The 17,500-nt window shown below is 36.5% G+C and overlaps 1 protein-coding gene across 6 annotated transcripts in view; it reads right to left on the bottom strand.

Annotated features, from left to right (window-relative positions):
- Positions 1 to 329: 329 nt before the first annotated feature.
- ttbk1a (tau tubulin kinase 1a) overlaps positions 330 to 17,500 on the bottom strand; it is a 45,846-nt gene continuing 28,675 nt past the window's right edge. For 5 of the 6 annotated variants that reach the window (XM_058381281.1, XM_058381282.1, XM_058381279.1 and 2 more), the window contains 2 exons: positions 12,744 to 14,398; positions 330 to 923 (listed from right to left, as the gene is read on the bottom strand). In XM_058381281.1, the coding sequence (XP_058237264.1) occupies positions 644 to 923; positions 12,744 to 14,398 (1,935 nt within the window). In that variant the 3' untranslated portion in view covers positions 330 to 643. The remainder of the gene's footprint in view (positions 924 to 12,743; positions 14,399 to 17,500) is intronic. The other variant, XM_058381283.1, reaches the window with a different exon arrangement.

Below are 17,500 nucleotides of genomic sequence, written 5' to 3'. Positions count from 1 at the left end.
AGGTTTAGTGTAAATGTGATGCTGTGGAGTTATCACTAAAAAAGTGTGGAAGCTCAGTAACTCATCATAAAACCAACAGAAAGTCACAGTGCAGCCATTATTCTCTCTCTCTCTCTCTCTCTCTCACACACACACACACCAATACTTTATATACACATAACTCTTAAATAATAATTAAAATATGACTTAGTCCCTGTAGCAGATTTACACAGGTTTCATCATGAACCCCTACACTGAGGTACAAAACATCTACAGCCAATAAGAAATGAGAAGGTGGGGCTAGAGTCTCTATAGTAGTACTTCACAATGTTTATATTTAATTACAGTTCATTATTATTATTATTATTATTATTATTAGACAGGACAGTTGGAGAGTGTGTTGTGTTGTCTGGTCACACACTATTGCTCCAGGTTCCAGGAACTCTTCATGTCTCTCTGGGTGTTCTCTGGATCCCTGGTTTCCTCCCACATCCCAAACACATGCGGGTGAACTGTTGTCCCTTTATATCAGAGAGTGTGTGTGTGTGTGTGTTGGGGGTGGGGGTGGGTGGGGGGGTGGGTATGATCAGTGCCCTGCAATGTACTGGCATAACATCCATGAATTCTCCCACTTTGTGCCTAGTGTTATTTCTTCTTATTATTATTATCTGGCTGTAGTCGTGTTCTGTTTCTGCTTCACTTTAGTTGTGTGTTTAACAGATGAAGTAGCTTTGGTTCGATTACCACTATGTGTGACACTGTGTGTCTGAGAGCTTGTGATGGTCCTCCCAATCATGCGCTGGGGGGAGGGGCTATGTGTCCTGTGGGTGGAGTTTAAGCTGCGGGAGGTGGTGAAGATGCAGCGTAGCGGGGTTCGAGGACTAGCCGGTCGGGATAGAGCAGATTTAGACCTCAGACTGGCTCCAGACTGCACACACCTCGGCCTGAAATAAAAATAAATTAAATAAATATAATCATCACAAACATCACACTCAACACACAACCTCACACTCAACACACAACCTCACACTCACACTCAACACACAACCTCACACTCAACACACAACCTCACACAACACACAACCTCACACTCAACCTCACACTCAACACACAACCTCACACTCAACCTCACACTCAACACACAACCTCACACTCAACACACAACCTCACACTCAACACACATCACACTCAACACACAACCTCACACTCAACCTCACACAACACACAACCTCACACAACACACAACCTCACACTCAACACACAACCTCACACTCAACACACAACCTCACACTCAACACACAACCTCACACTCAACACACAACCTCACACTCAACACACAACCTCACACTCAACCTCACACTCAACACACAACCTCACACTCAACACAACCTCACACTCAACACACAACCTCACACACAACCTCACACTCAACACACAACCTCACACTCAACACACAACCTCACACTCAACACACAACCTCACACTCAACCTCACACTCAACACACAACCTCACACTCAACACACAACCTCACACTCAACACACAACCATCACACTCAACATACAACCTCACACTCAACATACAACCTCACACTCAACACACATCACACTCAACACACAACCTCACACTCAACACACAACCTCACACAACACACAACCATCACACTCAACATACAACCTCACACTCAACATACAACCTCACACTCAACACACATCACACTCAACACACAACCATCACACTCAACACACAAACATCACACTCAACATACAACCTCACACTCAACACACAAACATCACACTCATCATACAACCTCACACTCAACATACAAACATCACACTCAACACACAACCTCACACTCAACACACATCACACTCAACACACATCATCACACTCAACACACATCCTCACACAACACACAACCTCACACTCAACACATCACACTCAACACATCACACTCAACACACAACATAATCACACTCAACACATCCTGACACTCAACACAAATATCACACTCAACACACAACATCCTCACACTCAACACACAAACATCACACTCAACACACAAACATCACACACAACCTCACACTCAACACACAACCTCACACACAACACATCACACTCAACACACAACCTCACACTCAACACACAAACATCACACTCAACACACATCACACTCAACACACATCACACTCAACACAAACATCACACTCAACACACAACCTCACACTCAACACACAAACATCACACTCAACACACAACCTCACACTCAACACACAAACATCACACTCAACATACATCACACTCAACACTCAACCTCACACTCAACACACAACTTCACACTCAACACACAACCTCACACTCACTGAACCTCACACTCAACACACAATGTCACACTCAACACACAAACATCACACTCAACACACAAACATCACACTCAACACAACCTCACACTCAACACACAAACATCACACTCAACACACAAACATCACACTCAACACAACCTCACACTCAACACACAAACATCACACTCAACACAACCTCACACTCAACACACAAACATCACACTCAACACAACCTCACACTCAACACACAAACATCACACTCAACACACAAACATCACACTCAACACAACCTCACACTCAACACACAAACATCACAATCAACATACAACCTCACACTCAACACACAAACATCACACTCAACACAACCTCACACTCAACACACAAACATCACACTCAACACAACCTCACACAACACACAACATCACACTCAACATACAACCTCACACTCAACACACAAACATCACACTCAACACAACCTCACACTCAACACACAAACATCACACTCAACATACAACCTCACACTCAACATACAAACATCACACTCAACACACAACCTCACACTCAACACACAAACATCACACTCAACACAACCTCACACTCAACACACAAACATCACACTCAACCCACAACCTCACACTCAACACACAAACATCACACTCAACACAACCTCACACTCAACACACAACCTCACACTCAACACACAACCTCACACTCAACACACATCATCACACTCAACACACAACCTCATCAAACTCAACACACAACCTCATCACACATCATCACACTCAACAACTACTACTCAGTGCTTAATTTGAGCCGGATCCTGTTCCGGAAAATGTCAGATTTTTGTGTTTTGCATTCCGGTATTTATTTTCATAGATCCGGCATTAACTTGTGCCTGGTGACCTGACAGGATGTGTGTATAAGTGAGTGAAACACAGTGAGCAAGGCTGAGTGGGTTTATACAAATACACTTAGAGGTTACATTTAGCTATTGGTCCTCAACATATTTTTTTGACCAATCAGCTTTCTTAAGTACAATTACTCTCATTGGTTGGTGATTATTGTTTCGCGTGCAGTGGGCAGTGGAAAGAAAGAAGGGTATATTGGTTTACCTAAATTATAATTATATTTTTAAAATGTCAAAGAGACAGTCAAGCATATTTTCATTTTTTAAATCTACGAGTAAACCTGATGGTGTGCCTGATCAAAAGAGATCCCGAGAAGATGGAGCTGCACACCACGATCAGGATAGCAGGAGACAGAAAGTCAAAAAATCAACCATGTCGTCTGTGAGAAAAAATTCCACTAATCAGATAAATGATATTTGGTCTCAAGAACAGCTGAAGAACAAGCAAGTTGTATATCCGTGGCTGATTATGCAAAATCAAAAACTGGGCTGCCGCACATGTCAGAGTGTGGGATCGCTCGGACCTGACCAAACGGTTGGGATGAAATTAGCATCTGAGTGGGTGAGTTGTGTGGTGACATCCATGGCACCAGATAAAACAAAACAGCAATGGGCACTTCGTAAAAAAAAGTGTTTGAGCACAGTTGAACTAAATCACATATGGCAGCAGAAAACATTTTGCAAAGAGCCAGTCAGAATACAATTATACAGAGTGTTGTTAATGCACATGCTGAACAGATTGAAACGACTGCTACTACTACTATATCAACAACAACTACTACTACTACTATATCAACAACAACTACTACTACTACTATATCAACAACAACTACTACTACTATATCAACAACAACTACTACTACTACTATATCAACAACAACTACTACTACTATATCAACAACAACTACTACTACTATATCAACAACTACTACTACTACTATATCAACAACTACTACTACTACTACTATATCAACAACAACTACTACTACTATATCAACAACTACTACTACTACTACTATATCAACAACAACAACTACTACTATATCAACAACAACTACTACTACTATATCAACAACAACTACTACTACTACTATATCAACAACAACTACTACTACTATATCAACAACAACTACTACTACTATATCAACAACTACTACTACTACTACTATATCAACAACAACAACTACTACTACTATATCAACAACAACTACTACTACTATATCAACAACAACTACTACTACTACTATATCAACAACTACTACTACTACTACTATATCAACAACAACTACTACTACTATATCAACAACTACTACTACTACTACTATATCAACAACAACAACTACTACTACTATATCAACAACAACTACTACTACTATATCAACAACAACTACTACTACTATATCAACAACAACTACTACTACTATATCAACAACAACAACTACTACTACTATATCAACAACAACAACTACTACTACTATATCAACAACAACTACTACATCAACAACAACAACTACTACTATATCAACAACAACTACTACTACTACTACATCAACAACAACTACTACTACTATATCAACAACTACTACTACTACTATATCAACAACTACTACTACTACTATATCAACAACAACTACTACTACTACTATATCAACAACAACTACTACTACTATATCAACAACTACTACTACTACTATATCAACAACAACAATTACTACTACTATATCAACAACAACTACTACTACTATATCAACAACTACTACTACTACTATATCAACAACAACTACTACTACTATATCAACAACAACAACAACTACTACTATATCAACAACAACTACTACTACTACTATATCAACAACAACTACTACTACTATATCAACAACAACAACTACTACTACTATATCAACAACAACTACTACTACTATATCAACAACAACAACTACTACTACTACTATATCAACAACAACTACTACTACTATATCAACAACAACTACTACTACTACTATATCAACAACAACTACTACTACTATATCAACAACAACAACTACTACTATATCAACAACAACAACTACTACTACTATATCAACAACAACTACTACTACTACTATATCAACAACAACAACAACTACTACTATATCAACAACAACTACTACTACTACTATATCAACAACAACAACAACTACTACTAATATATCAACAACAACAACAACAACTACTACTAATATATCAACAACAACAACAACAACAACTACTACTATATCAACAACAACAACAACTACTACTAATATATCAACAACAACAACAACTACTACTACTACTATATCAACAACAACTACTACTACTATATCAACAACAACTACTACTACTATATCAACAACAACTACTACTAATATATCAACAACAACAACAACAACTACTACTATATCAACAACAACAACAACTACTACTAATATATCAACAACAACAACAACAACTACTACTAATATATCAACAACAACAACAACTACTACTATATCAACAACAACAACAACTACTATATCAACAACAACAACAACTACTACTACTATATCAACAACAACTACTACTACTATATCAACAACAACTACTACTACTACTATATCAACAACAACTACTACTACTATATCAACAACTACTACTACTACTACTATATCAACAACAACTACTACTACTATATCAACAACAACTACTACTACTACTATATCAACAACAACTACTACTACTATATCAACAACAACTACTACTACTACTATATCAACAACAACTACTACTACTATATCAACAACAACTACTACTACTACTATATCAACAACAACTACTACTACTATATCAACAACAACTACTACTACTATATCAACAACTACTACTACTACTATATCAACAACAACTACTACTACTACTATATCAACAACAACTACTACTACTACTATATCAACAACAACTACTACTACTATATCAACAACAACTACTACTACTATATCAACAACAACTACTACTACTACTATATCAACAACAACTACTACTACTACTATATCAACAACAACAACAACTACTACTACTATATCAACAACAACTACTTCTACTATATCAACAACAACAACTACTATATCAACAACTACTACTACTACTATATCAACAACAACTACTACTACTACTATATCAACAACAACAACAACTACTACTACTATATCAACAACAACTACTTCTACTATATCAACAACAACAACTACTATATCAACAACTACTACTACTACTACATCAACAACAACTACTACTACTACTATATCAACAACAACTACTACTACTATATCAACAACTACTACTACTACTATATCAACAACAACTACTACTACTACTATATCAACAACTACTACTACTACTATATCAACAACAACTACTACTACTATATCAACAACAACTACTACTACTACTATATCAACAACTACTACTACTACTATATCAACAACAACTACTACTACTACTATATCAACAACTACTACTACTACTATATCAACAACAACTACTACTACTATATCAACAACAACTACTACTACTACTATATCAACAACAACTACTACTACTATATCAACAACAACTACTACTACTATATCAACAACTACTACTACTACTATATCAACAACAACTACTACTACTATATCAACAACAACTACTACTACTATATCAACAACTACTACTACTACTATATCAACAACAACTACTACTACTATATCAACAACTACTACTACTACTATATCAACAACTACTACTACTACTATATCAACAACAACTACTACTACTATATCAACAACTACTACTACTACTATATCAACAACAACTACTACTACTACTATATCAACAACAACTACTACTACTATATCAACAACAACTACTACTACTATATCAACAACTACTACTACTACTATATCAACAACAACTACTACTACTATATCAACAACTACTACTACTACTATATCAACAACAACTACTACTACTACTATATCAACAACAACTACTACTACTACTATATCAACAACAACTACTTCTACTATATCAACAACAACAACTACTATATCAACAACTACTACTACTACTATATCAACAACAACTACTACTACTACTACATCAACAACAACTACTACTACTACTATATCAACAACAACAACTACTACTACTACTATATCAACAACAACTACTTCTACTATATCAACAACAACAACTACTATATCAACAACTACTACTACTACTATATCAACAACAACTACTACTACTATATCAACAACAACAACAACTACTACTACTACTATATCAACAACAACTACTACTACTATATCAACAACAACAACAACTACTACTACTATATCAACAACAACTACTACTACTACTATATCAACAACAACAACAACTACTTCTACTATATCAACAACAACAACTACTATATCAACAACTACTACTACTACTATATCAACAACTACTACTACTACTATATCAACAACAACTACTATATCAACAACTACTACTACTACTATATCAACAACAACTACTACTACTACTATATCAACAACAACTACTACTACTACTATATCAACAACAACAACTACTACTACTATATCAACAACAACTACTACTACTATATCAACAACAACAACTACTACTACTACTATATCAACAACAACTACTTCTACTATATCAACAACAACAACTACTACTACTACTATATCAACAACAACAACAACTACTACTACTATATCAACAACAACAACTACTACTACTACTATATCAACAACTACTACTACTATATCAACAACAACTACTACTACTACTATATCAACAACTACTACTACTATATCAACAACAACAACTACTACTACTACTATATCAACAACTACTACTACTACTATATCAACAACAACTACTACTACTACTATATCAACAACAACAACAACTACTACTACTATATCAACAACAACTACTACTACTATATCAACAACAACTACTACTACTACTATATCAACAACAACAACAACTACTACTACTATATCAACAACAACTACTACTACTATATCAACAACAACAACAACTACTACTACTACTACTATATCAACAACAACTACTTCTACTATATCAACAACAACAACTACTATATCAACAACTACTACTACTACTATATCAACAACAACTACTACTACTACTATATCAACAACAACAACAACTACTACTACTATATCAACAACAACTACTACTACTATATCAACAACAACTACTACTACTACTATATCAACAACAACAACAACTACTTCTACTATATCAACAACAACAACTACTATATCAACAACTACTACTACTACTATATCAACAACTACTACTACTACTATATCAACAACAACTACTATATCAACAACTACTACTACTACTATATCAACAACAACTACTACTACTACTATATCAACAACAACTACTACTACTACTATATCAACAACAACAACTACTACTACTATATCAACAACAACTACTACTACTATATCAACAACAACAACTACTACTACTACTATATCAACAACAACTACTTCTACTATATCAACAACAACAACTACTACTACTACTATATCAACAACAACAACAACTACTACTACTATATCAACAACAACAACTACTACTACTACTATATCAACAACTACTACTACTATATCAACAACAACTACTACTACTACTATATCAACAACTACTACTACTATATCAACAACAACAACTACTACTACTACTATATCAACAACTACTACTACTACTATATCAACAACAACAACTACTACTACTACTATATCAACAACTACTACTACTATATCAACAACAACTACTACTACTATATCAACAACTACTACTACTATATCAACAACAACTACTACTACTACTATATCAACAACTACTACTACTATATCAACAACAACAACAACTACTACTACTATATCAACAACAACAACTACTACTACTACTATATCAACAACAACAACTACTACTACTACTATATCAACAACTACTACTACTATATCAACAACTACTACTACTACTACTATATCAACAACTACTACTACTACTATATCAACAACAACAACTACTACTACTACTATATCAACAACAACAACTACTACTACTACTATATCAACAACTACTACTACTATATCAACAACAACTACTACTACTACTATATCAACAACTACTACTACTACTATATCAACAACTACTACTACTACTACTATATCAACAACAACAACTACTATATCAACAACTACTACTACTACTATATCAACAACAACAACTACTATATCAACAACTACTACTACTACTATATCAACAACAACTACTACTACTACTATATCAACAACTACTACTACTATATCAACAACAACAACAACTACTACTACTATATCAACAACAACAACTACTACTACTATATCAACAACAACAACTACTACTACTACTATATCAACAACAACAACTACTACTACTACTATATCAACAACTACTACTACTATATCAACAACTACTACTACTACTATATCAACAACAACTACTACTACTACTATATCAACAACTACTACTACTACTATATCAACAACTACTACTACTACTACTATATCAACAACAACAACTACTATATCAACAACTACTACTACTACTATATCAACAACAACAACTACTATATCAACAACTACTACTACTACTATATCAACAACAACTACTACTACTACTACATCAACAACAACTACTACTACTACTATATCAACAACAACTACTACTACTACTATATCAACAACAACTACTACTACTACTATATCAACAACAACTACTACTACTACTATATCAACAACAACAACTACTACTAATATATCAACAACAACAACAACTGCTACTAATATATCAACAACAACTACTACTACTACTACATCAACAACAATTACTACTACTATATCAACAACAACAACAACAACTACTACTACTACTATATCAACAACAACTACTACTACTACTATATCAACAACTACTACTACTATATCAACAACAACAACAACTACTACTACTATATCAACAACAACAACTACTACTACTACTATATCAACAACTACTACTACTACTATATCAACAACAACAACTACTACTACTACTATATCAACAACTACTACTACTATATCAACAACTACTACTACTACTATATCAACAACAACTACTACTACTACTACATCAACAACAACTACTACTACTACTATATCAACAACAACTACTACTACTACTATATCAACAACAACTACTACTACTACTATATCAACAACAACTACTACTACTACATCAACAACTACTACTACTACTATATCAACAACTACTACTACTACTATATCAACAACTACTACTACTACTATATCAACAACAACAACTACTATATCAACAACTACTACTACTACTATATCAACAACAACTACTACTACTACTACATCAACAACAACTACTACTACTACTATATCAACAACAACTACTACTACTACTATATCAACAACAACTACTACTACTACTATATCAACAACAACTACTACTACTACATCAACAACAACTACTACTACTATATCAACAACAACAACTACTACTAATATATCAACAACAACAACAACTGCTACTAATATATCAACAACAACTACTACTACTACTACATCAACAACAATTACTACTACTATATCAACAACAACAACAACAACTACTACTACTACTATATCAACAACAACTACTACTACTAATATATCAACAACAACAACAACTACTACTATATCAACAACAACAACAACTACTACTAATATATCAACAACAACAACAACAACTACTACTACTACTATATCAACAACAACTACTACTACTACATCAACAACAATTACTACTACTATATCAACAACAACAACAACAACTACTACTACTACTACTATATCAACAACAACAACTACTACTACTATATCAACAACAACAACAACAACAACTACTACTACTACTATATCAACAACTACTACTACTACTATATCAACAACAACTACTACTACTACTACTACTACTATATCAACAACAACTACTACTACTACTATATCAACAACTACTACTACTACTATATCAACAACAACAACAACTACTATATCAACAACAACTACTACTAATATATCAACAACAACTACTACTACTACTATATCAACAACTACTACTACTACTATATCAACAACAACAACAACTACTATATCAACAACAACAACAACAACTACTACTAATATATCAACAACAACAACAACTGCTACTAATATATCAACAACAACTACTACTACATCAACAACAATTACTACTACTATATCAACAACAACAACAACAACTACTACTACTACTATATCAACAACAACAACTACTACTAATATATCAACAACAACAACTACTACTATATCAACAACAACAACAACAACTACTAATATATCAACAACAACAACAACAACTACTACTACTACTATATCAACAACAATTACTACTACTACTATATCAACAACAACTACTACTACTACTATATCAACAACAACTACTACTACTAATATATCAACAACAACAACAACAACTACTACTACTACTACATCAACAACAATTACTACTACTATATCAACAACAAGAACAACTACAACAGCAACTACTACTATACAGTAATCCCCCCTATATCACAGTTCATAAATATATATTATATATTCCTGTATCAGGGTTGAGATACAGGAGCATGACCAGTGAAGCTCACAGAGATCATCACAAACATCTTTAAAGCACCGGGAGAAAGATGAAACAAATAAACACAACCAAGTTGGAAAGACATCAGCAAAGAGATAAAGATGGAAGCTGCTTGGACAATGGTAGAAAAGGTCATTAGATCATGGAGAAAGGTCAGAAAGAGAATGACAACGCAGAAACCGGATCTACATGAAGGTACAGAAAACCAGGAATAGAACTACATCAACTGACACCAGGGATAGATGGAATAACGTGCGTTTGAAAAACCTGCCCAAGAACCACCATGAACCAGGGGGGGGTCTACAATGTGCTGCTCCTTCAAAGGGACAAGACCAACAAACCCCAGGATTACAGACCAATCACATGTCTTCCCATCATCTACAAGATATTAAGCTACAAATTTCAGGCTCAAAACAAGTTACTTCCTGTGAAACAGAAGGGCTGAAGCAAAGAAGCATGGATGCAAAGACCAGCCGCTCATCAACAAAACCACAGTGGAGGAGACCGAGAACAGACCGAGAACAGACCGAGAACAGACTGAGAACAGACCGAGAACAGACCGAGAAAATACCACACAGTGGACTGAAATCAGGGAGAGGAGGAAAGATCACAAACACTAAAAGATCACACTCCCTGGGACAGATCAAACAACAACAACAACAACAACAACAATAATAATAATAATAATAATAATAATAATAATAATAATAATACCCAGTGTTTGCAGTGTTTGTTGTGGTGTCAGGTTTCACAGTGGATTTAGCAGCGATAGCTAACAGAAGCTTAGCTGGAGCTCTTTTGATGGGTGTAACAGGTCGAGGGATCCTGCTGCTCCACCCCTCACCCCCTCGCTCCCTCACCTCCTGTTTGACTTTCCCAATGGAATCATCTGACTGGTGCGTGTCCTCCTCAGTGGTGGACAGAGTCTCTGAGGCTCTCATGGGCTCATCTCCAGAGGAAAGCGATGAAGAGGCTCTGGAGTTTAATGCCTGTCTCTGTCTCTCCAGCACCATTCGAGCAAACTCCTGCTGCTTCGAGCGTTTCCGGGTTTGATCCCGGGACAGTGATGGATCTGCAGCAGCACTATCCTCCGACACCAGGATGGGGATCCGACTCCTGCTCCTCAGATGAGAAGATGTGCCTTTATCTCCAGGTTTGTCTTCTGCTGTCCCATGCTGGAACTCATCTTTGGGCTTCTCTGGTAAGGCTTCTCTTTGGACATGTTGCTTGGTCCCCATGGAAAAAGGAGAAACAATGAAATCTACTTTGGCAGGAACCTGGCTCTGCACAGGTCCATTAGCAACATTATGTCTTTGAACTTCTGCTGGACTGCAAGATGAGATTTTGGACCAGATACCTCCTGCTTCTAGGATGATGGTTCTGGTCTGAGGTTCCACCTCACAGTGAAGGCCCTCAGATACCTCAGGGCTCTCCGTCTGAACCTGAGGTACTCTGGATGACATGATGTTCAGATGTGTTTTCTCAGCAATGTGAATGAAGGTTCTCTCTACCTTGGTGAAAGGAGGAGATGCAGCAGAACTAGATGGAACCAGTACAGTGGCAGAAGGAATGATTTTCTGCCTGACTAAATTGGAGACACCAAGATCATCCGGATCGAAACACTGATTCTTGAAAGGACCTTCTTCCAGATGGTCCTTGGTCAATGGAGGATATGTAGAAGAAGCTTGTTGGCTAGACTCTTGTTTGACTCCTAATCCAGGAGTCCTATCATCATATTTCTCCTTCTGATCTTCTAAAGGTTCTTGCACTGGTTGTTGCTTCTGCATTTTGGTCTCAGGAGTAGGAGAAGCAGTGCAGATCAGTGGCTCACATTTCTGTTGTGATAAACTGATGATTCCACCAGTACCAGAATCGCAATATTTTGTTGCAGGTTGTTGGTTTTTCTCCAAGAAAAATGTCTGGCGGTCCACAGCTTCCTTTTCACTCTGAAGAACGTCGGTTCCAGTTCCAGAATTCTGAGATTTCCTCGCGTCTCCAGGTGAAAACAGAACTAGAGTTTTAGAGATGTCCTCCTGATCCAGATCCACATCAGCCACTGAACCTGGATCTCTGGGGCCTTTCTGAGGGTCAATGGCTAATAAAGTCGAAGGAGGTCCGTCCTGGCTCTGATCCAGACTGTCAGACTCGCTCTTCGTCACATCGTCTTCCCTCGGCCCGTTGTCATGGGTGTCAGGGGGCGTGGCCACGAAGCCCCGGCACTGATGGAGGCTTCCAGTTAGCACAACAGTGAGAAAATCGGCTCTCTTGGCCTGAAGCTTCGGAAGGATGTGGAACATTTCTTTCTCGGAAAACGGCGCTTTGGTCCGATAATCCGTGGGAGAGGGGAGAGTATCCCTAGGTAGTGAAACCTATAAGAAAAAAAAACTTTAGTCAGTAATCATGATGAGAAGAACTCAAAACATGTTTAGAACCAAATCAGAGAACGTGGTTATTAACATGAAACCATGACCACTCAGGATCTAAAGTAGCAGTGGAGATATTCTAACAGTTCAGTTATTAATCCACAGCAGAGCTGAAGTTTAGATTCAGAGATGATAAAGAGAGGCAGGTGACGGGAACGACTGTCTGTAGCTGCTATAAAATACCAACGTGAACTGGAATTTCCTTCTTTTAAACACTTTAATGTGGTTTTGGTTTTGTACATCAGATTTCAGATTGTCTCTCTGTTACATATTTGGATAGAAAAGGCACAAAAAAAGCAGAATTTCCCTTTTTAACATCAGAGTGAATCCTGACACACTGCTTTATTATTCAGTACATATACACTCTAACCACCCCCCATCACATGCCTTTAACAGAACCATACATAAATTTCACACACACACACGTATATAAACACATACACGTGTGTGTTTACTCCTGATTAGAAAAGTTCCATATACATGCTGTAACTGTATAGAAGCATACACAATATTTACATTCATTCACAAATTAATGAAAATTCATTTATTTACATTCATTCACAAAACAAATGTGTATTGTACAGAGTTACTGAATTATCATACACACCATACATCTGCCCATAATGTTGCACATCGGGCTTGGACTGTTACCATGGAAACAAATCCTACTGATCTCAGAAAGAAAAAAAAATAGATATATTTATATCCTTTCTGTGTAAAAGAGTGTGTCCAAAATGAGTTGAGTACGTGATAGAAAAGATCAACACATGCCTGAAACATACCACACATCTTATCTATTAATTCTGTTCAATAACAGGAAGGGTTTTTCTTCTTTTTAAATATCTATACTGCTGTAAATGATGTCATCTGTTACAGAAAACTGTGCAATAATAAGAATAAGAATAAGAATAATAAGAATATAACTTGTGTACATCACTGCAGCATTTAAATGAAAGTGTTTATTAAGTAAACGTTTTCTTTAGACAGAATCCCCTGCAGGGACATCATGCAGCGTACACTTATATACATCATCATACACACTCGGCTCCCCGTATAATCAAGGCATTGTCTGTGTGTGTGTGTGTGTGTGTGTGTTATCTACATGTGTATATAATATATGAGAGCTGAGAATCTGAGCAGCGAAATGTGTACAAATCTGTGGATCTGATCGTTTTATTTTCAATCAGTTTCTCTTCAATACATTTAGTTTACTCTCTCGACATACAAACACCCACACAGTAATAATAATAATAATAATAACAATAATAATAATTATTATTATTATAATAAAGGTTAATTGGTGATAGTTAGGGAAGTGAAATGAGCAGTCAGTAACAGTGCCACGTCTCTGTACCATGTCTTATTGAGTGTGTGTGTGTGTGTGCAAATTAAGCGCAAGTTAGCAGACTGTTTGAACAGTCGAATTCCATGTGCAAAAGCGCAGGCTGCAGTGTGAAGAGCAAAAAATAACTAATACCTCACCATTATATATACACTATGCACATATTACATCTTCATATCACCTTAATAACAACATTTACACATGCACTATATCATCATCATCATCATCATCCAGTCATGCTGTGTTAGCCTAGCACAGCCCCAGCTCCATCCTGTCTCTAACCTGATATCACCGAATATTTCAGACCTCCATCACAATACACACCATAGAACCAATCATCATCATCATCATCATCTCCGTCTCTCTCTCTCACACACACACACACACGCACACACACACATACACCAGCACTAACGGAAGCACAACACTGACCCTCTGCAGTTTCTAGCCCTTCATAAAGGTCACAGGTCCACACAATGCTGTTCCTGTAACACACACACACACAGTATTGCACTGAATGGAAGAACTTTATTCAGACGCTCGTGCTAAAAACTCTAAACATTAACCCAGCTCACATCACAGCTGAGTCCAGTGATTAACATTTCCCTCGTCCACTTCATCAACACTCATATATTTAAAGTGACGTTCCATCACACACTCTGCATTTCCCATGCCTTCACACGCACGTCACGTGTGAACTGTCACGTTTCCTCAATTCTAACATGGTCTGATGTTTTTTCAGTTCCTCAAGCACATCTTTACTTCCTAGCCACAGTTATTTCCTGTGAAGTCAGCAGTATAGCTTCATCTTCTCGCGTCATATCCAAGCTCTCACAAATTGTCTAGAGAGATGTCAGGAGGAAAATAAAGCCTGAGAGGAAGTAGCAGAGATCTGGTGAGGGAACGGAGTTGATACACTCAGCTCACTCTGAAATCTAATCTAATCTGATTTGGCTGCTACACAGAACGAAGCTGAGCATGTAACACAAATTTCACATCTATCACTATATTGTATAACTGCATTTAAATAGTTAGCTTTAAAAGTGATATACAGCCAATATGCTTTCTCAAAAAAAAAAAAACACTCCCACACCCACAGGTGATAACGGCAGCATTCATTACACACCCACAGGTGATGAAGTACAGGAGAAATGAGAGACTCCACGCCTGTTAGTGTAAACGTTAATTCGAAAAGACTTCTGAAATTTGGACGAACCTCTGGCTGAAGGTGACCATGTTCATGTTATTTAAGCTAAAAGGAGGTGGTGTGCAAGCGTGAGGTCAGTCTGGAATCACTGATGAGTTCTGAAGTGTGGAGGAGTAAGAGCTAGGGAGAGTGTAAAGGACAGGAATGAAATACGTCTAAAACACACCTTGGCTCTCACAGTGATGAGGAAGGTGTGTAAAGATGAGAGAAATATTTTCCTTACTGCTTGTTTCATCGTGGTTACTCACAGTAACCATATCATCATGGCTCACATGGTTACTGAGTGACCACAACACATTTCTCTCATGGCTCTGAGTCACAGCTTCTAAAGTGCAGGAGTGTAACAGTACAGTACTGAGAGAATACACAATACTCCACAAGTGTCTGATACCCCCAACACACACACACACACGTCTCACCCATCCACACCACACATCGCTTTATTTTCACCCCCAGCTGGACCAGGAGACTGGACGTTGTGTGAATGTGCCACACTGGG

Source organism: Hemibagrus wyckioides, linkage group LG27, assembly GCF_019097595.1.
Source record: "Hemibagrus wyckioides isolate EC202008001 linkage group LG27, SWU_Hwy_1.0, whole genome shotgun sequence".
Classification (NCBI taxonomy): domain Eukaryota; kingdom Metazoa; phylum Chordata; class Actinopteri; order Siluriformes; family Bagridae; genus Hemibagrus; species Hemibagrus wyckioides.
This window is presented reverse-complemented; position numbering and strand designations above follow the sequence as displayed.